This window comes from Pleurodeles waltl, chromosome 8, assembly GCF_031143425.1.
Source record: "Pleurodeles waltl isolate 20211129_DDA chromosome 8, aPleWal1.hap1.20221129, whole genome shotgun sequence".
NCBI lineage: Eukaryota > Metazoa > Chordata > Amphibia > Caudata > Salamandridae > Pleurodeles > Pleurodeles waltl.
Genome location: NC_090447.1, coordinates 698,700,581 through 698,723,273, shown reverse-complemented (window position 1 = coordinate 698,723,273; position 22,693 = coordinate 698,700,581). Strand labels below are relative to the sequence as shown.

At 41.7% G+C, this 22,693-nt stretch overlaps 1 protein-coding gene across 1 annotated transcript in view; it reads right to left on the bottom strand.

The window, feature by feature from the left end:
• The window catches only part of ADGRG7 (adhesion G protein-coupled receptor G7), a 1,214,738-nt gene that overhangs the window by 932,031 nt on the left and 260,014 nt on the right, over nucleotides 1-22,693 (bottom strand). Inside the window, exon 4 of the mRNA XM_069204827.1 lies at nucleotides 5,620-5,720. Within this exon, the coding sequence (XP_069060928.1) occupies nucleotides 5,620-5,720 (101 nt within the window). The remainder of the gene's footprint in view (nucleotides 1-5,619; nucleotides 5,721-22,693) is intronic.

Below are 22,693 nucleotides of genomic sequence, written 5' to 3'. Positions count from 1 at the left end.
GGACAACGCTCAGCAATCGCTTAAGAAGATGTTTTCTAGTCGGGTTTTAGCAAAGCCCCACGGAGGCAGGAACTGCTTTGCCGCCTGTGCATACAACAACCAAGGTTCCCGTGGTGCCTACAACAACTCCTACCAGGAGTACAGACCACATTTCTATCCACAGAGAAGCCATGGTTTCTGAAATAAAGGCAACAGAGGTTCCAGATACACTTTCAAGCCTGGTAAGTCAATCTTCTGGTCTTCCTATTGTAGGAGGTCGGCCTTTACTATTTCTTTCAAAATGGCAGTCACTAACAGCGAATCCGTGGGTTTCAAAAACTGTTCAGGGATATACTATCGAGCTTTACTCAAAGCCTTTTCAGTTAAATCTTCCTCATCCTCCCCAGTTTTCTACAGAAACAGCAAACAATCTCCACAGAAATTCAAACTCTTCTTCAAAAGCGAGCAATTGTCTCTTTTCCACTCGATCCTTCAGGCTTCGTCAGTTCGGTCTTTCTAATTCAAAACAAAAACAAAAAAATTAACCCTGTTATCAATTTGAAACAGTTCAACCACTTTGTTGTTTATCGACACTTCAAAATGGAAACCATATTACATCTCAGGGATTCTTTACTTCAGGGCGACAGGATGGTTCCCTTAGATCTTCAGGACGCGTATCTCACCGTCCCCATGCATCCGGATTCAAGGAAGTTTTTACAATTCCAATGGCTAAACCAGTCTTATCATTTTGCATCCCTACCTTTCGGTCTTTCTTCCACTCCATGGTGTTTCACAAAACTCATGAAGCCAGTAGTAGCTTTTTTAAGAGCTCAGGGAGTCAGGTTGATTATTTACTTGGACGATATCCTTCCTATGAACCAAAATCATATGTCTCTTCTATCTCACGTCCAACTAACTCTTTTGACAGTTCTCAGTTTTATTATCAATGTCTAAAAATCTTCTCTAGTTCCTGTTCAACAGATAGAGTTTTTAGGTTTTTTTGTGGATTCCTTCTCGGCTACTCTTCTTCTACCTCCAGCGAAAATAAAATCCATAAAATCAGAAATTCTTCAAACTTTATGCAGTTCCTTTATTTCCATCAGATCTCTAGCAAGGGTAGTAGGCCTTTTGTCTTCGTCAATTCAAGCAATTTTTCCAGGCCTGTTGCATTATCAGGCCCTTCAAATGTTGAAGATACATCATCTTCAAAAAGTTCTCGCTTACTCAGACTCTATCGCCCTAGGTCAAGAATCTCGAATAGAATTGCAGTGGTGGATAGACCATTTAGACACCTGGAATGGCAGGAACATCTTTGCATCAACCCCAGATCTTGTATTAGAATCAGATGCAAGCCTGTTGGGTTGGGGGGCCTGGTGTCGTCCAATCTCAACTGGAGGTGCATGGTCTCTAGAGGAGTCAAAATTGCATATCAGTTGTTTAGAGATGCTTGACGGCTCCTTTGCGATCAAAAGCCTGGCAAGAGACAGCGTTTGCTGTTCAGTTTTTCTCAGAATGGACAACATTTCAGTGGTCTGTTACATCAACCATTTGGGGGGCACAAAATCCAAACCTTTAGTGGAATTAGTAAAAGGGTTTTGGGATTTTTGCCTCCGAAACAGGATTTCAGTTCATGCAGGGTACTTACCAGGCAATCTGAATTCAGTAGTAGATTGGCATTCTCACCATCTTCTCGACTCAAGCAATTGGAAGCTCCATCCCAAGATTTTCGAGACCATTCATCAGAAATGGGGTACCTTTCACATAGATCTCTTTGCTTCTCGTCTCAATGCACAGCTTCCCCAGTTCTTCAGTTGGCTCCCTGATCCCTTAGCACTAGCCTTCAAAGCTTTTTCTCAGGATTGGTCAACCTCTTTCAATTATGCTTTCATTATGATCACCAGGTTGCCAGCACAAGCAAGAAGCCAACGAGCTGTGATGGTTGTCATAGCTCCCTTTTGGCAATCCCAGGTGTGGCTTTCCACCCTTCTGGAACTATCAATAGACTTTACCTTTCTTCTTCCCTCCTTTCCGGAACTGCTGTCCTCTCCCCTCGGTCTCTCTCACAGCTTAATCTTAGAGAATCTCCTCACCCTCTCTGCCTGGAAAATATCAGGGAACCCAAGTCACTCCCTACTATTTTGACAGAAGCTTCAAACTTCATCGAACTCTCTTGTGCTCCAGGAACACAAAAAAGGCATATAGACCAGCTTGGTCACTGTGGCACAACTGGTGCATGGGAAAACATATTGATTCCTTTTGAGAAATGTAACCTTTTTTGGTAATTTCCTTGCAGCGGAAGCTAGTAACTGTAAGACTTATCGTGCCATTCATTAGTACAGGTCAGCCATTTCCTCCTCTCACTTTTACATTACTGGAAAGCTGGTTGGAGAACACTTGTTGGTATGCTGTCTTTTAAAGGGAGTAAAATTTCCCAATCCTACACAAACAAAATACAGTTCATTGTGGTATGTCAATGATGTTTTAAACCTATTCATTTCTGGCCAGATAATTCAATGCTTACTTTGAAAATGTTATCTGCAAAAACTCACCATGTTATTATACCTTGTGTCTTTTAAATGACTGTCAGATGTAAGATATCACTGCTCGTCATTTTACTCCAACAGGTGTTTTGTTTAATATCCGTAGACGTCCTAAAACTAATCTTTCATCTGTATTTTATCCCTATTTTCCTGACCGTCCTAAGTTATGAGTGGGTCAACATTTAAAAGTTTATGAACAACAGAAAGCCGGCTTGAGAAATTCTTCAGCATCCCAACTCATTCAGGAAACTTTCAAACCTGTGTCTCCCTCCACTCTGGCTCGATGGGTTAAGTGGATTATGTCCTTAGTGGGCATTGATACTTCTTCCTTTGGTGCCCATTCAGCTAGAGGAGCTATGGCTTCTAAAGCTTTCGGGGCTGGTTCACGGCTTGAGGACATTCTCAGATTGTCTGACTGGTCTAACGATAATGTTTTTAAAGTATTTTATTGTATACCTGTACAACAGTACAACATGCCTTGTTAATGTAATAGATTCCCTTTAAACAAGCATAATAGGAGCCTCCGGTCTTGTCATAAAATGTCGATTTTCCCACCAATTTTTGAAGGAAAGTCTTAATTTTATTAAAGACACGGAGGCAAGTATTATCCCACATGTACGATTTCTTACAAGTTGTTTTTTCCCTCCCTAACAGCATCATCGACAACTTCTCAGGCTTCCTCATAAAGACTTCATCTCTAAGCAACGCCTTATGGGAGCTCCGGCAACATCGACAGTCCAGCGCAACGATGTTCACTCAGACTTATGGGTTCGTACAAGTTTTGTTTCCAGAGTTGTGTACTTTTTACAAGAACTTTTATCTGTACTCATGGAAATCTGCATTTGTTGTTCTGTCATTCCATTATTTGTTACTTTCTAAACCCTCGCACGAGAAAAGAGGGCTGTCCATGGTCAAGAAAAGTATTATGGGGGCAGCTTGGTCGCGATTGGTGTGTTATTTGGAACTACATGTTTTTTCCCATTGGCTACTATTGTTTGCCTCTTGGGATTTGTAGTTCTTCGTCTTGACTGCTGCTATTTAAAATAAACAAGAAAAGAAGGCATAGTACTCGCCTCTGTGTCTTTAATAAACATAAGACTTTCCTTCATAAATTACTAGGGAAATCTACATTATCTGTGTAAATAGCGGTGCCCAAATGATTGTCTATGCTCTACAATCACGATGAATGTATGCCATTTGGTAAAGTTACCTTACCGCTGGATCAGAAGGATTAGTCAGACTAATCTACTTGTTGGCCATTTATATTTTCAAATTGTGCCAACGCTGATGTAGGAGTTCTGTTTTAATTGTCTTTATATTTATTGTAATTATAAAAATCTTGTGTATATTCATTGTTTACAATAACAAGAAAGTCCCCAAGGGGACGAAAATTGTGTTTGAAAAAGGCTGGTTCTGAGACAAAAAATTGATGGCAATTAACAAATGTATACCTTACAGAAATAAAAAGAATAAGGAGAAGCCTTTTTTTAAAAAAAAATCTGAATTATATCTTGACTGGTTATCTGCGTTTGGCTATAATGGTGTTATGCCACTTATTAATGTAATCGTTATTAACTGGACTCACTTAGAGCACATTACAATGAAATTAATTTTGAAATTTGGTCACATGACGACATGAGTAGTTTTTTTTGTAGTGGCAGACCCCTTTATGATTGCATCAGTACTAGACTTCATGGAACGTATTTGTGCACAGATAAAGGGTACGAGCACTGAGTGTGGATTTAGACGAGCATTAGCTGCTACTGTGTATTGCGTGGTGTACCACTCAAGACCTAGAAGTCCCTTCCTGTGACTTCCACCAGTGATGTTTCTGATGCCTGACTGCTATAAACCAGTCCTCCCCAACCTTCTTGGCGTCCTCAACCATATTTTATGGCAACCAGTCCCAGAAGCGAATCTCCAAGTTCACATTATTCCCTTGTGTCTGACAACCTCACAGCAATGGATCTAACACTGCAGCCATAAGCTAGTCTCACTATAAGTACTTACAATGCAAAAGCACGCACACTCTGCACCAGTTAAAAAGAAGTCTACTTACACTCTTGATCATACCAGTGACTGCTAGTACCTATCTATAGGAGGGTGTCATCACCTACTTCTAGCATAATCAGAATATTAATAGAAGGCTGCAATATGAACTCAAAATACACATCAAAGGCCAGGTTTCCTAAGGGTGCACTATCTGTTTACTCGGACAGAATGGTCTCTGGATGAAGGCCTTGCATTTCCCAGCGAAAGTCTGTCCGAGTATACTGTCAGGAGACCTTTATGATATCTGGCCTTTTTGATGTGTATTTTGGTACAATTGGAGGAGGAAGGCCCACGTACATTACCTCTCTCCCCTTTAGTATGTAAGACGATGCAATATGAAATCATCATCAAACCATCTTTGGAAACGTTCTTAAAAAAACCAAAAACAAATCATTAAAATAACAAAAGTGTATATGCAAATTTTTATTTTGGAGCCACATTCTCTCATCTTTGTGAAGGACATTTGAATCATTTGCTTCTGAATTTAGAGGTACATCTGGTAATGACTTCAGGCACTGCAGCTTTGTGAAGACATTAGGCAGTGATGTCTGACTCAATAGGATATCAAGTAGCCGTCTGAAATACAGCAGCTTTGCAAAAGACTTTAAATGCTGTTGCACATAAGTCTAGAGGGAGATATAGTAACAATCTGAGGTACTGCAGGTTTGTGAATGTCCTGAAAGCAGTTGGATCTGACTAGAGAGGAACAACTAGCAATACCTTGACGCACTGAAGCTTTCATAAAGACATTTTGAAAGCAGTTGTTTTCAGTTGTTTTTAACCTGAAAGGACCTCTAGTGAAGATTTAAGGTACTGCAGCTTTGTGAAAGACTACAAGCTATTGCTGCTGACTAGCGAGGGACATCTAATAAGGAGCTGAAATCCTGCATCTCTGCGAAATACCAGACCCATTGGCTTTGCCATTGCTTGATCTTTGGAGGCATAGGGCCAATTGGCAGTACACCCCCATGTTAAAATACTAAGCTATTCAAACCACATCAACACAAGGATGGCTGAAATGGGATATAATATTTCATAGATGGTTTACCTCTTCCAAAAGAACATCAAGCGTCTTTCCACAGTCCATGATAACCGGGTTACCTAAAGTAAGGTCTTCTGCACAGAACACAGTTGCTCTCGGAAGACCCGCTGAAAAAAATACATTTACGTTAATTCCCACATTTGTAACAAAAGTCCCTGAAAACATGTCTTCTGCATGATCATGCTATAATCACTCAAATGGTCAAACAGCTCATTGGGGCACTGCAAGAAATAAATAGTTGTTGGGAATAGAGAGCACTTCAACAGGCTGCATGAAGCATATTGCTGTTGTTGCCCAGGCGTACATTTACAGTCATTTAACCCATAAACGAAAGGCTTAGGTGTAACTATTGCAGACTGTACTTCATCTGATCTCAAATGATAATGATTTGGCTAAGAGCAGCAATGTGCCAACATTTTTAAGCAATGTCAACTTGTTTTGTAATAAATGATGGAAGAGGTGTTTATAGGCTTGCTGCATGGCATTTGCCCTGCTCTGCTGACTGTTTTGTGCATCTTATAAGCTTTTGCCAGCCTCATACTCTATAGCTAAGTAGAATTGCTTACTTGCGTTATTCTGTTAGTCGTATAGGCTGTGACTAATTATGGCGGGTTGCTACGAATCTCGCAACTTGACTGGCTCCCTATCCCGTCATTTTAAATATTATGCCTGTTTCTGTTTTCTTTAACTATTTGTAAGAGGTAATACCAGTGTCAGCTGAATGCCTTATGCATTCTGGCATTTTATACAAATCGCTGCCAGCCTCATACATAATCTACAAGCACACCTGCACTTTTGTATAATTTGTGCACCCTGCACAAGCCGAGATCAGTCAAGTATAACAGTAGGTCACTATGAAGAGGTTAGATGGAACCATGGCCTATTATAATTAATCTGTTGGCCGATGACCAGATGAGGGCAAAGATCGATACAGTTGCACTTTATTATTTTTTGCCTGCGCCAAGTTACACTGTTTGTATATGATTGATCATGTTTTCAGTGTTGTTTTACCTACTATTCATCTACGGGGGAACAGCTTAAGATAAAGCGTGCAGGAGGGTCCTGAGAGAAGCTCTTGAAATCTATTTAGTATATGGTGGGGCTGTTAGGAAAATGTAATTTCGTTGGCCTGACATCAAGTTAGTTTGGACATTAGGATTGCTGTTTTTTAGCCTTTCATAGAATAATGTATTACATTTGTTGCATGTATTGCGTATTTGCACATTACATGGGTTGGTGCCACCCTTGTATATTACGTATAAGACATCTGCACTTTAGCTCAACTTTGCACACTGTATAGGTTTAAGGGCTGATCATTCCTCACATTATTTATTGCTTATTAGTGGGTCTTTTATCTGCATGTTTTACAATGTTTATGGTTTTGATTGACTAATAAACTTTGATTACTTACACCTTGTTCAGGGTATTATTGCGACCTACCGAGAGAGGGGGAAAAGATTAGCCCCATTCGGCCAATGTTTGTTGTAGGTTATGTCGATATATTGATCAGTCCACATTCATAAGCCATTGGTTGACATTCAGTCATGATAACTGACGACAAAGCTTGTGCACAGAAGAGACCCCCAATGGGCACCCATGCTTTGAGGTCTTGCTCTAGTAAGTTGAAAAAGACCAATGCGGTTTGTGCGCCTGCTTGCTGCTCCTGTGCTTTGTAGTTTGGAATCCTGCAGGCCTAGGATCAAGGGTGGCAGAGCACTGGTGGGAGTGTTCCAACCAAAAATACATTATTATAATTAAAGACTGAATCAAAACAATCTTTAATTTGTTATATATTGTTATACTTAGATCGTGCGTAGTACTGCTAGATAGAGCGCCATGGACATCATTTAGGGTTCGCTTACAGTAGCAGCTGCAACCCAGGCTTGCCCCTTGCTACTCATGGCACTGCCTTTGCAACCCCTGGCCTCAGAGGTGGCAAAATCAGTACCCAGAACACAGAGGTGGCTCTCTATTCCTTATTTCTGACCTGTTTTTCTTTACACCAGTGGTGAATAATATTTTATTATTCAGCGGCAGAAGTACAAATGTTTTTAAATGTATGTTTGCATGCTTGCGGGTGAGACTGTGTTTATGTGAAAGACAGCGTCTCTGTGTGGGCATGTGGCTGTATGTGTAAGCATTTGTGTGTGAGTCTGTGAGAGACTGAGGCCCAGATGTAATATTTTTTGATGCAAGGAAACATTCCACCAAAGATGCTTCACTTCCTTTCATCAAATGGAAAGAGAATAAATGCATTATTTGTTACAAGATATGTTGCATTGTTTCTCTCCTTGTGTACTGGTGCACTTTTGGCAACCATAGTGTTAGTGTGTGTACTCTCTCTGAAGCATAGGTTTTGTGCTGAAAGGGATTTTTCCAGTACATAAACTAAGCTTTAAGGCTTTTCCCACTTTGTATGTGTGCTGTACAATGCAGCACACGTGCAAAGTTGAAAAACTAGGGTAAATTAAAATGTTTTTCCTCATTATGTCTGCCTTGAGGAGTTGTTTGCCTCAAATTTGTCCCTACCAATGTATGTAAATAGGGGATTGCATCAAACCCATGGCTTGTTGCATGAGAACACCCATGCATTCACTACCTATGGAACGCCCACTTGAAGCAAAATAATGCAAAGCAGTGTTTATTTCAATTTTGCATTACTTTGGGGACGATCCAACATTAATCAGCATTTATGCTGGATAGTATATCCCACCCTAACACAAAAGTGACACAAACACGGTGCATAGCATTAGTAAACCTGCGTATGAGTGTCAATAATTATGAGTGAGTATGAGTGAGATTCGGAGTAAATGCAAATGAGTGATTGAGGAGTAAGAATGAGTGCAAGGGGTTATAAGAGAGCGTCAGTGTGATGTTGGGGTCACGTAATATGCCTTCCTAGAAAAAAGCAGAGTCAAGGGTCATGTGATATCACTCCTGTAATGTCTTTAGGGTCAAAGCATATGTGATGTGATGTCCTCTACCCCTGTCATTTTCCTAATTCAATGTTCATGTGGGGTGCCGAAGTGCTTGCCCACTTGGGTAACATGCTACAGTATGAAGGTGTGTATTTGGAAGAGTTTTGCCTTAGTGTTGGAAGTGTTTGAATGCCAAGTGTGATGACTATCAAGAAGAGGTTATCATGTTATGAGACCCAATACTTAGCGGTGTGCTGAACAAGTATATGTGAGGAGATAGATGCCCAACGTACAGTTTGAAGTATGCTGTCAAGTCAAGTATTTTATTATGTTTTGGCGCTTCCAGGAGGGTCACATAAATACAAACAAATTATGCAAAAGTAACTAACAATAAAAATAATACAAATTATAAAATACGGAGAGGAGCATGCTCTCTATTACCATACTTTACAATTAAACCACAAATGCATATAAAATGATAGTAAAGTGCAAATGCAAGACATTAATTCAAGGAACAGTGCAAATCATAAGCTACATAATAAACTATTGTTACAGTACAAAGCCAGACAATAGCATTCATTTAACATTAAGAAGAAATACTAATATAATGCTTCTATCATGAATGAAAGGGCCTAACTTGATAAATAGCATATAAAAATATAGCTTTGAGAAGAAATTATGTAAACACATTTAAAAAATATTTAAAAAGTATTTGTAAAATTTGAAATTTTTGGTACAATCTGTTCCGGGGTGAGGAGCAAATAAGCAGTGATGACCTTCTGCCACCAAAGTTCTACTGTACTTTAAGAATAATGGTCTTAACAATTGATGATGTGGTGTATAAAGAGAAGGACACACAAATATCACATGATTTAAATCTTGGACATAACTCAGGCAAAGATCACAAAGCCTTTCCTCCCTGGTATATCCTCCCAAGCACTGGTAACAACTCATAGCGGAAGCAAATTCAACCTTAATGATAAGATTATTCTACACACACCATGAGAAAGGTTCCATACCACATAACGTTGAGGTTTTTAATTAATGCTGCTCTTCACAACGATACTGTTCCGTGCATGCTGAGCAGAAATCAAAATGTCCTCTTTTTCGACTCACTTCATACATTTTTTAATCAGATTTTTTAACAGACACTTGGGCAGAGATGCCATATCATTCTGAACAATATCAAACATATCCAGAGCTTTCAAGTAATTTGTGAAAAGCGTACTCTTTCCTTCAGATTATAGAATATATCATGTTTCAAAGCTGCACAAATGGAACCCGAATAACTAGTCTTTAAATTGTTCCCCCACCACAAAACAGCTGCTATAACAAACACAGTCGCAGAGGTCAAACACAAGCTGGATGGTGGCAGGGGCAGCCAAATTATTCAAATTACAAATCTGGCACCAAATGCGCCCTTCCACCTTCTAAAAAAAGGACCAATACTGCTCCTCCATTACTTCACAGGCATAGCCCAAAGAGGACTGTATTGTAATCTTATAATTGCAAGAACATGGGCAAAGTGCCTTTGCCCACACCACTTTTGCAGTCTCCCAATGGCTGAGGCCTGGGACAATGCCTTACTGCTACACTGACTGATATGATCATTACTTAAACAATTACTAGAGAAGTTTCTGCCAAGGTATGGATAAACTTTCACCACTTCCACCCTATCATTTCCCAAAGTCCAAGAAGAAAACATTCCTGCCTCTGCACCCACTGAACCTAAAAACCATAACTTTAAACCCAATTTAGGCAAATCACCTTTAACTTGTCTAACTCTACTAGGAAGTACACTGTCAGTGCTGTAGTGTTGTGTGAGTGGTAATAACGGGACCCTCTTAATTCCTGAAGGACTCCGTAGAACTGTGATGTGAGTGTTTTGGTGCAGTGACTGGATTTCAGTGTTAGAATGCTGAGCTTGCACTTCCACACAGAATAATATAGAAATGTAAGATTAAGCTCTGTGTGTTGCCTGTTTAGTTACGAGTACCCAGGCTGGGGAGAACTCTACAAGTGGTAATAAGATAGGGGATACGTAACCCAAAGAACAGACAGTGCTTTCCCAGAGAGTTTGCTATGGTACAGAAAACTGCTTGTGCATGCAACAAGCTCCTCAGTCAAAGTGAAGATCGGCGTTTGCCATATGTAGAGTCAAAGCATCACCCCAGCCAATGATGAGCTTTTAAAGACGACGAAGGCCTTACAGCGAAATCTATAACATATTGGCCAGTAACCCGCGGGTAAAACAATAATAGAGGTAATGTGCCATAGAACATCACAGAGCTATATGGAACGATAACACTAAAGGCAGTGATCACCAGGTACAGACAGGAAGTGATAGCTGAATGCAAATAAGCACTAAAAGCAGTGATAGCCCGATACAAAGAAACGCTAAAGGCAGTGAAAACTAGGTACATTACTGTTAGACCTGACAGCCTTAAGGTGGTCACCCCTAACTTTTTGCCTGCCTCCCTCCATTTTTTAGATACTGTTTTTGCTGGTTTTAAGACTCTGCATACTTTACCACTGCTAACCAGTGCTAAAGTGCATATGCTCTCTCCCTTTAAACATGGTAACATTGCATCTTACCCAATTGGACTAATTTACTTATAAGTCCCTAGTAGAGTGCACTATATGTGCCAAGGGCCTGTAGAATAAATTCTACAAGTGGGTCTGAGTCACTGATTACCATGCACTTAAGGAGCCTCTTAACCTTGTCTCAGGCCTGCCATTGCAAGGCCTGTGTGTGCAGTTTCACTGCCAATTCGACTTGGCATTTAAAAGTACTTGCCAAGCCTGACACTCCCCTTTTTCTACATATAAGACACCCCTAAGGTATGCTGTTGGTAACCCATAGGGCAGGGTGCTGTGTAGGCAAAATGCAGGACCTGTACCTGTGTAGTTTACATGTCCTGGTAGTGTAAAACTCCTAAATTCGTTTTCACACTGCTTGCTCCCTTCATAGGCTAACATTGGGGCTGCGCTCCTACATTGTTTGAATGGTAGCTGCTGATCTGAAAGGAGTAGGAAGGTCCTATTTAGTATGGCCAGAATGGTGATACAAAATCTTGCTGACTGGTGAAGTTGGATATAATATTACTATTTTAGAAATGCCACTTTTAGAAAGTGAGCATTTATCTGCACTTAAATCTTTCTGTGCCTTACAATCCACGTCTGGCTCGGTTTAGTTGACAGCTCCTTGTGCATTCACTCAGACACACCCCAAACACAGGATACTCAGCCTCACTTGCATACATCTGCATTTTGAATGGGTCTTCCTGGGCTGGGAGGGTCGAGGGCCTGCCTTCACACAAAGGACTGCCACACACCCCTACTGGGACCCTGTCAGACAGGATTGAACTGAAAGGGGACCTGTTGCACTTCTAAGACACTCTTTGAAGTCTCCCCACTTCAAAGACACGTTTGGGTATATAAACAGGGCCTCTCCCCCTACCAACTCAGACACTTCCTGGAGAAGCAACCTAATCCAGAATCTGCATCCTGCTAAGAAGAACTGCCTGGCTGCCCAAAGGACTCACCTGTCTGCTTTCTGTGAGGACTGCTGCCTTGCTGATGCCCTGCTGCCTTGATGCTCTCTGGCTGTGGTGAAAAAGTGCTCTCCAAAGGCTTGGATAGAGCTTGCCTCCTGTTCCCTGAAGTTTCAGGACCAAAAGACTTCATCTCTCCAAGAAGGACTCCTTGTGTGGCGAAATTTCACGCACAGCCTGCCAAAAAACGACACACCGCCTGCACTCTGGTGAAAATGTCACCACAAGCAGATCCGGAACGACACAGCCCAACTTCGCAACAAGATGATCGACGCAGTGCCAGCATAGCAACCGGAAATTTTAACGCACGGCCCACCGGAACAACACACAGCTGAACTGGAATGACGCAACCCGACTTCCAGGGAGGAATCGATTCAGCATCTGCCGTGAGGTAGAAAATTAGATGCAACACCCACCGAATCGAAAGCTTCTGTGACTTCGTCCTGCCAGTGCAGGAAATCCACGCATCGTCCCCGGGTCATCTAAAAACCCTGCAACCCGATTAGGATCCATGACCAAGCGCCGGAAATCGACGCACAGCTGTCCCTGCGTGAAAACTAAACAACGCATCATTGTGTGCAACCTGAGAAATTGACACACACCCCTTTGTTTCCACGCATCTCCTCCTCTGCGGTTCTTTGCTGAGATTTCTCACGCAAACCGGGTACTTTGTGTGTGAAAGAGACTTTGTTTGCTTTTTAAAGGACTTAAGACACTTTATATCACTTTTCAGTGATATCTCAACATTTACTTATTGCACCTTTAATTGTTTTGACCTGCATTTATCCAGATAAATATTATATACTTTGCTAAACACTGTGTAGTGTATTTTTGTGGTGCTATATGGTGTTATTGTATGACTTATTGCACAAATACTTTAAACATTACCTTCTAAGTTCAGCCTGACTGCTCAGTGCCAAGCTACCAGAGGGTGGGCACAGGATAATTTGGATCGTGTGTGACTTTCCCTGACTAGAGTGAGGGTCCTTGCTTGGACAGGGGGTAATCTGGCTGCCAACCAAAGACCCCATTTCTAACATTGGTGATCAGCGATGAGGATAGGACTTGTATTTGTGCAGTGACATACAGTAGCTAAGTATTTCACTACCTACCCACAGTTATAGGTCAACTTGATTTTTTTAATCTTTTTCTGCTAGTTTGTTTTTCCTGACAATTTTTGACTAAAACCTCATTTAACATGTCTCTGGCTGGGTCTCAAGCATGAGATGAAGATTTTGATCTGGCTATGCTGGAGACCTACACTGTTAAACAGCTGAGGGTGTTCTGCAGGGAGATGGGTGTATCTACCCAGAAAGCCTCCAGGAAGGAGGAATTCCAAATGGCACTGAGGGCCTGGGTAGAAGCCCATACAGAGGAGGATGTTATGGAGGAGGGTCCAGAGGATGGCCCCTCAGAGGATTTTCTGGCAGTGGATGATGTTACCACTGCAATTGTGCCCCCTGCCAAACCAGAAAGCAGTGTCTCCAATCAAGGCCTGACCGCAAAGTAAAGGAGAGAGGAGAGAGAGTTACCATTGCAGATGGCCAGGTTGAAAACTGAGACTCAACAGGAGGAAAGGAGAGCAGAGAGGGAAGCCAAACAGGCTGAAGCTGAGAGAGCAGCCAGTCAGGCTGCAGCTGAGAGAGCCTTGGCTGAGAAAAATATTTTGTTGGCACATGAACTGAGTCTCAAGGAGCTGGAGATCAAGGCGAGTCCAGCAGTGATGGTGGCAGCATAAATGAGGGACCTACTGGGGAGAAAAAGGTTTGTATACCCAAGAATGTGGTGCCAAGTTTTGGGGTGGGAGATGACATTGACAAGTGATTCGCTGCCTATGAAGTTGCACTAAGGGCCCAAGGGACCTTTGAGGAGCACTGGGGGCAGCCTTTTGGTTTTATGTACCAGCAGTGGGGAGGGACACACTTCTTACACTAGCTCCACATCATGAGAATGTCTATGCATCCATGGAAGCCGCTTTACTGGCCAAGTTTGGGCTGACCCCTGAAAAATACCATCAGAGGTTTAGGGACAGCACCAAACTTTCCACACAAACTTGGGTAGATTGTTATGATTTCTCCAATAAAGCACTGGATGGATGGGTGCAGGGCAGCAAAGGGATTGTAATCCCCAGGGCAGCGCTGCTTGCAGCACTGCCATGGGTGATTGGGACTGCTGGCACCAACAGCCTGTCTGGCAGTCAAACATTGGCAGTGCTTTCGCCAGGGTCATAATGAGGCCTTTAGTATGGAGTGAGTACTCATGGCTGCCAGAACTGAGGAATATACAGAACGTCGAGCTGCTGACATGGAGGCCGGAGGTGCTCAAAGTGAGTCAGTCAAAACATGAAAATTAAGCAAAAGCGCAACGCTGAAGGACACAAAGTGATGTCTTTGGAGAAAAAGAAACTGTGCTTTAGATCAATTCATTTCAACATAGGTAAATGTCCAGCCATTGGACAAATATGCAAAGGCTGCGGGAAAGAGAACCATTTTGTAATGGTTTGCAACTGCACCCATCGCACGCCTGCAACACCGCCGTCTCCATTCGGAGCCGCTTCAGTGTTGCAGGCCTCTTTCCCGCTGGGCCGGCGGGCGCTACCTTGGGTAGCGCCCGCCGGCCCAGCTGGAAAGTTGGAATGGCACCAGTGGTCTTTTGACCGCGGTGCGGCCAAATGGCGGTTCCCGCCAGGCGGGCGGCGACTGCCGCCCGCCGGGGTCAGAATGACCTCCTAAGTGCATCACACAGAGAAAACAAAATGGATGGCTAAATGTTCCAGAAGTGGTAGTCTACGTGCACCCACAAGACCAAGCGGCAACATCAGCTGTGGCAAATCAATACTAAAAGAAGATGGTTGTCATCTAAATCTTCGTGTAAGAGTTCTTCAGTTTCAGTGTCAAGTGATAGTGAAGAAGATGGATGTGCGATGTTGATGTTTACTTCAGAAAAATTCCCACATGTTGGACTAGCTGCATGTAAGTAAAATACGAGTCGAAGAAAAGTCAATGAGAAAATGACAAAAGTCAGTAAAACATTGTCCAAAAATCAAAAAATCAAAAAATAAACAGCTGTTCCACAACTTTTGACAGTGGTGCATCTATAAACACTGAGGCCTCAGGAGAAATACAATGAACTGTCTCCATTTCCCCGCTTCACACCGTTGAAAACTAAAGTGTATACATGAGCTGCATTGATGTCAAGACGCAGTCGTAGCAACCCTGAAACATAAAAAGACAAAGGTGCAAGCACCGTTTCATATACTTCATGGTACTGCGTCAGGTGCCTGTTTACTCAGTTTAAATACTGCTGCTGAAATGGGACTGATATTGGTGACCTACAACATGAATGCTCATCCTGAAACAGTAGTCAGTTCCCTATATTGTTTCATGTATTAGGAACCATGAAAGTGCATCTTCATATCAATGAGAACGTTTGTCCTGTTGCTGAAAGGCATAGACAAATTGCATTTAATTTACAAAAAACTGTTGAGAAAGAGCTTGAGATCTTACTAGAGCATGATATCAATGAGTGATCCACTTGTCCAACTTTGTGGGTTTCTCCAACAGTGGTAGTACCTAAAAAGGGCAGTGAAGGAGCTGTATGTGCTGATATGCATCAAACCAACAAGGCAATTGAAAGAGAATAGGGCAACTTTAGCAACACAAAAGGATGATAGACGAAGTGTTAAAACGTTTCGCACATTGCCGCTATAATCACACAGTTAAATGATGTCAAAGATTTCTCTCATCTTGATCTGAGTACAGGATATCATTGATTAGAACGTAAAGAAAATTGTGGGTACATAACAACCTATTCTACTCATGTGAGTGTGTTCAGATATGAAAGATTAAGTTTCAGTGTGTCATCAGCTGCAGAACTGTTTCAAGATGTCATTCAACATATATTACAACCTGTCACAAATGAGTTCATTTAAGGTGATGACACATTGGTTTTTGGGGCCACATGAAATGAACGGGATGAAGCACTTACACAAGTTTGTGTACTACTTGCTGATGCAGGTTTAACCTTGAATGCAGAAAAGTGTGAGTTCCACAAAACAAAATTTATTTTTTTGGGCCATATCTTTTCTGATGGGGGTATGCTGCCAGATCCAGCCTTATCGGCTACTTATCCTGTACAAGATGTTGCCATGTTATGTTCATTCCTTGGCGTAAACAGTTACTATTCTAGATACATAAGTAACTTTGCCAGAGTGGGATGCTCCCTTAAGGAAATTAACAAAAAATTTCCATTTTACTGGTCACATGAATGTGCACAAAACTTTTAAAAAATCAAACGTGCAACTGAGAATGCCACTGATATGTCCTATTTTGATCCAATGCTGCAAACGGAGGTTGTCGTTGACGCAAGCCCAGTCAGGTTAAACACGGTCCTTGCCCAACACAATGGCACCCCAATGCCAGAAGAAATATTGTGGCTTATGCAAGTGGAAGTTTGTCATAAACTGAGCGTGTCTACTCATAACCTTAAAAAGAGTTTAGAAGTAGTCTGGGCTTGGGTATATTCCCACGTATTCTAATATGGCAAACCATTCACTCTTGTAACTGATCATCAAGCTTTGCTTACTATCTTTTGCAGTCCGAAAGCCAAGATGCTTCCCAGAATTGAATGTTGGGGTTTGTGACTACAGGAATATGACTATACTATTGTGCATTAACCAGCGTGGGTTCAAGACTCTGCTGGCTACTTTTCATGAGTGCCAGTACAGTGTCAAGGTACCCCTTACAAAGCAGCTGAAGCCTACATTAAGTTAAGAAAGTGCTCCTGTTGCTATTTCTTTGGAACAAATGATTCTACAACAAGCAAAGATAGTGACATGCTGATACTAAAAGATATCATGACACATCAATCCTGGAGACAGCACACTCAACCTGTCACACATGACTGTGAATATCAGGTATTCAAGAATGTAAAAAATGAACTATTAGTTACTTGAGGAGGAATTGTTTTACAAGGTTCAAGAATTGTCATACCAGAGAGTCTGTGACCAGTAATTGAAGTGGCCCACGAAGTACATCATGGAATTGTTGATACCAAAGGAGCTCTTCGAGACCGAATTTGGTTTCCTCATCGTGATAAGGGAGTTGAAAAAAATTGAAAGACTGTCATTTGTGCAAATCCTTATGTCCCAAAGTCACTCCACATCCCTTGAATATGGCAGACTTGCCTAAACATGTATGGGAGAGAGTTGCTGTGAACTTCTTTAGTCCTCTTGACAATAGACATCACCTTCTGGTGTTTATCGATGAGTACTCTCATTTTCTACTCATCGAAGATCTTTCAGCGATTACTCCAAAGAAAGTGATTAAAAGATTAGATTGAATCTTTGCAATATGGGGTGTTCTTTCAACTTTGAAATCTGACAATGGTCCATATTTTAGTGGAGAATTCAGAGACTTTCTTACACAACTAAATGTGAAGCATCAGAAAACCACACCTCTTTGGCCACGAGCAAATGGCATTGTCAAACGCTTTATGAGCACCTTGAAAAAGACCGTACAGCATGCAAAATTAGAGAGTCTTATTTTGAAGTCAGCTCTCCATTCTACTTTTGTAGCATACAGATCGACTCCTCATTCAAAGACAGGTGAAAGTACTTGCACCCTGATATTTCGGAGAGCCATGACGACCAAGTTACCACAATGGACCAACAGAACTTTGTCAGAAATACTGGGGGTGTGAACAAGTGTATGCTGATAACATAGAGGTGCCAAGAACATTACTTTTTGTGAAGGAGATAGTGTGTTGGTGCAACAAAAGGGAAAGTGAAAATATGATGATCCCTTTGATGCTGAACCGTTTGCAGTTGTCACTGGTAAGGGAAACATGGTGACTGCTCACCGTCTTGGAAAGCCTGTTACGTGAGATTCTTTGCACGTTAGACCTCTGCCTCAACCTTCAGCAGTTCTTAATGTCCTAGCAGAGACTGAGTCAAGTGAGACTGAAAAGCAACACCTGACCTCATCTGTTCCCACATCACCTGTGTCAGTAGTGGACGCTACTTGTCTCTCTTCCCAGTTTCAAAGGACACAATCTTAGCGTTTGGTAAAAGCTACAAAGAGATTCATAGAAGAGTTGTAATATTTGTGTAAAAGTGTTGTTTTTGTTTAATAAGGGGGAGATGTAGAATTGTGTGAGTGGTAATGATGTTGGCCCGTTTGGCTCCTGAAAAATTCTGTAGAACTGTGACGTGTGTTTTTGGGTGTGGTGACTGGATTTCAGCTTTAGAATATTGAGTTTGAGCTTGCATGTGGAAGAATAAAGACGTGTAAGAACAAGCTCCATGTGTGGCATGTTCATTTAGGAATACCCAAGTTGGGGAGGAGGCTACAACTGCAGGCAGCAATGGTTTGTGCTGCAGGTCCCTTTTTGGCAGTTGTAAATATTATATAAGATTCCAGAACATTTTCTATAGTGTCTGATGTGTTAGAGTCGATCACTCTGCAAACTAATGGGGCTGTGTTAAGGAACTGGGCTCAAAGGGCCTCAATAATAAGTAAACAGCCTGCAGTGATTAATTTGTGGCTCTCTTCCACACTACTCAACTGTTTGGGGCCTGCTTACTCACAACATCCCCCTGACAGAATCAGGAGCGTACCAAATTACAAAACATCACAGGAGAGACAGTTCATTGGGCTCATGTTAGAGAAGCACCACTCGTATTCCTGTGTGACTGGCATTGAAGGATAGTTTGGTGGGTTTATTGTTGTCATAGAATTGAATTGTTGCTTCAGAAGACAAGGATTTATTTATTTTGTTATTTGTAAAGCTGTTTCCTGGTCCGTTCCTCATGTCCATGCACTGCCTGCCTTCAGGAGAACACTAGGGATTTTGTTGAGGTTGCCAGGTTTTCATGAAGCTACTGCTATATGTGTAGCTGGTTCAGTCTTTATAGTTAAAGAAGTTAGAGAGGTTCCCATTTTCATCGCACATACTTCAGCAAGTTTATGCGATCAGCCCAATGTGTGCTTGGTAGGCAATATCATCTTGGCTTGTCTCAACATTTCTCACATTAGTTGAGGAGAATGGTCTCCTTGGATTACTTGGGCCATACTTTCTTCTGTGGGATTATCCAAATCACAGGTGCTGACTACGCCTTTGAGGCGAGCATACAGTGTGTTGATTAGTTAATTTAGGTCTTGCTTTGCTAGACAATGATCAGTTCATTCTCTGTGTTTAACTGCGTGTTGAATTGTCCATTTAGAACTGCCAGAGCAGCATTATAGTTGTTATCATGGCCAGTGTTGGATTTCTTAAGAACATTTTGAGCACCTCCTCTCAAATCAGATGTAAGGATAGAGATCACCTTGCTGTCAGATCAGGCTCTTTGATAGCTGATAGGTGTTGAGACCCAAACGCAGGAATTATAGAAAAAAATGAAGTTTACTTAAGAGTAACAGTTAGCAAGTACAATGCTAGGCTGATATCTGAACTTTCCAGAACTCCCCAGATTAGAACCCTCACCGAATGATACTTTTTCATTACCAGACAGTCCCATCAAGCATAGTGTGTAATATACAGCACAACCACCTATCTAATAAAATAATGAAACACTAGAAGAAGTAAGTTGCCCTGCACAAAAGAAAGAAAATAGTAACAGATAAACTTGTTAACATGTGCGTGCACTATGAAATTTCTCAGTCACACATATAATCACCTAATTTCTTAGACCTCCTTCTAGCAGGAGGTTCAGATCTTACCTTCTGTGGGTGAACATGTACACCAGAATCAGATCTACATTTTGAAGTAGACGTTTTGAATGTGGCCAAAAGTTCTGGCTCTGATACATGGCACTTTGTCATCTTCTTCATATTCCACCACTTTCCATCCTCCAGACGCACCACACAACCCTTACTCTCACACAATCTCGGGGAATTAGTCCATTTAGAACCTCTCTTTGTGATGTGCTCTAAACACCACTCTTACCCAATCTCTTTCTACTAATTCTCTTTTTTTAACCCTGCATTGTTTGCATGCATACTGACATTGATATTCCTCCATCCAGTTTCTCAATGCTTCTTTGGCAAAAGACTCATGCAAAGTCATTTCCATCCAGGCAGGTACTGCATCAGTACACACCATTGTTCTCTGCAACAGGAAAAACAGAGTTTCTCCTGTTCTAGAATAGGGTGTGCTTCTATAACCTTCACAACATGTTTCTCACCTTTTTCCAGTTCAGACATTTTCGTAAAGCTAACTGGATGTTACCTTCCAACACTCTATTGAACAGTTCTACAAGGCCATTTTCACAGGGATTATAAGCAGTGGTTCTAAAATGTTTTTACCTCCTTCTCAAGAAATCTGCTAAAATCCTTATCAACAAATTGTAGACCATTGCTGACACAATCACGTCCGGACAACCGTGTCTTCCGAATATCTCTTCACAAAATGAAATTGCATTAGCCATCGTCACCTCCTTAAGAAAAGCAACCTCTAGCCACTTGGAGAAACAATCCACAAGTACAAGGGCAAATTTACTGTCAGGATCTAGACACTCAAACAGGCCACAAGTGTCAATAGGGACTATTTCGTAAGCTCTCCTGAGAAAAGCCACTGGTTCAATAGAGGTCTCTGAAACTTTATGTATTTTACCACTACACATGCAAGGCACACAATCACAGACAAATCCCTTAACCAGATTGTTCATTTCATGCCACCAAAAATCACTGCGTAACCTTCTTTTCATAGCAGATATGCCACCATGTCCTTCATGTAACAGCATAAATAACCATTGATGTAAACCCTTTAGCACCACCAACCTGCCACATCTACTCACAATGCCCTTCATTACAGACTATTTGTTCCACCCAGGTAGAAACTCACTTATTCTGGACTTCGCATTTTGACTCACGCTCTCTGTATCATGTAACTTGGAAATCAATAACTGCATAGCTTCATCTTTCAACACTGCCTCCTTCCACTCTTTCTTCCAGATGGCCCCCTTACAAACATCATCGATTTCACCAACCACCCACTCCTCCTCCTCAAGTTCAGTATCAACAAATGAAGGTAATCGGGACAAACAATCAGCATTGAAATTTCAGATCCTGACACAAATTTGATGATGAATGTAAATTCTCGAAGGTGATGCAGCTATTTGGCTATGTGATGTGTCATTTTCCCACCTCCTTTAGCGGTAAACAGGTCAATCAATGGACTGTGGTCTGTACATAATTCGAAGCAAGCAACCCACATATATGCTCTGAAATACTGCACACCCCACCAGCATATCAATGCTCGTTTTTTCATGGTGGAATACCTACTTTCAGCCCAACCTAGAGTATGCAAAGCAAATGCCACAACTCTCTCATGTTTCTTCTTCACTTGCATCAACACCGCCCCAAGCCCATGTGCACTGGCATTCATCACCACAATAGATGCATCCGTGTGATCAAATAGCTTGAGAACATCTGCATTGACAATTGCTTTCTTCATTTCATGAAATGATACTTGACACCATTCATACTTGGCTCTCTTCGTCATCAATGAACATGCACCTTTTCAGAAAAGTGTTCAACAAACATATAGTACTTTGCTAATCCTGAAAAAGATTTTAAATTTTCTTTATCTCTCAGTGCAGATGCTTTTTCAATGGCTTCCAACAGCTTAGGTGTAGCCCCCTGAAAAGATTATGTGTGTCCCAGATACTCCTCTTCATCAAACCTACACTTGTCTACCTCAACGGTCAAACCAGCCTGTTCCAATGTCTTAAGTACCTTCTCCAAAGCTGAGGCAGGTTATTCCTCATTAGAACCCCCAAACCTAAATGTTGTCTTGAAAAAAAACAACACATTGGTGAGGCCACTAAACACACCTTGCTTAATTCTCGGCAAAACTGCAGACGCAAAGGCCAAACCAAAACGCATGCGCACAAACTAGAATGCCCCTTCAGGTGTGATAAAGGATGTCATGTGCTTGGACTTGGGATGTAATCGCACCTGGTGATAAGCACTCTATAATTCCAATGTAGAAGCATACTTGGCCTCCGTACATTCATCAACCTTTCTTTGATTCGGGCAGAGGATGTCTTTCCACCCACATACTCTTGTTCAGATCCCTCAAATCTATACACATGCACAGACTCCCATTGCATTCCTTGCCAACAGAAAGGGACTGAGCCATTCAGAAGGTACTATTGGCTTGATAACCACTTCTCTACACAAACAAACCAATTCTTCTTTCAACGGACCACGCAACGCCAAAAGAACGTTGCGTACTCCGTGTACTTTAGGTATGGCCCCACTTTTCAGTATACGACAATGTTCAAATTTTTGCAAGCAACCTAATTTCTGGGCAAATTACTTGGGTTAGTTAGACTTCCACTTCTCCTGTATGTTCTGTGAGGTGAGTAGCACTTGTTCTGGATGATTAGGGTCAAGTACAATTCCAAAACATGTTGCTCTTTCCAGCCCAGCAGAGTTTTTCTCTTTTCTCTACTACCTACACCCTCCCAACAACTTCCTTGTTTTGGTACATCAAAACAGCATCAAAATAACCCTTGACCAGCAATTTGACCCCACAATGCTCCTGTGGCTCCACATCTGTGGAGGTTAGTTCACAGTCACTTAAATTTTCCTAGGTGACTTTGTC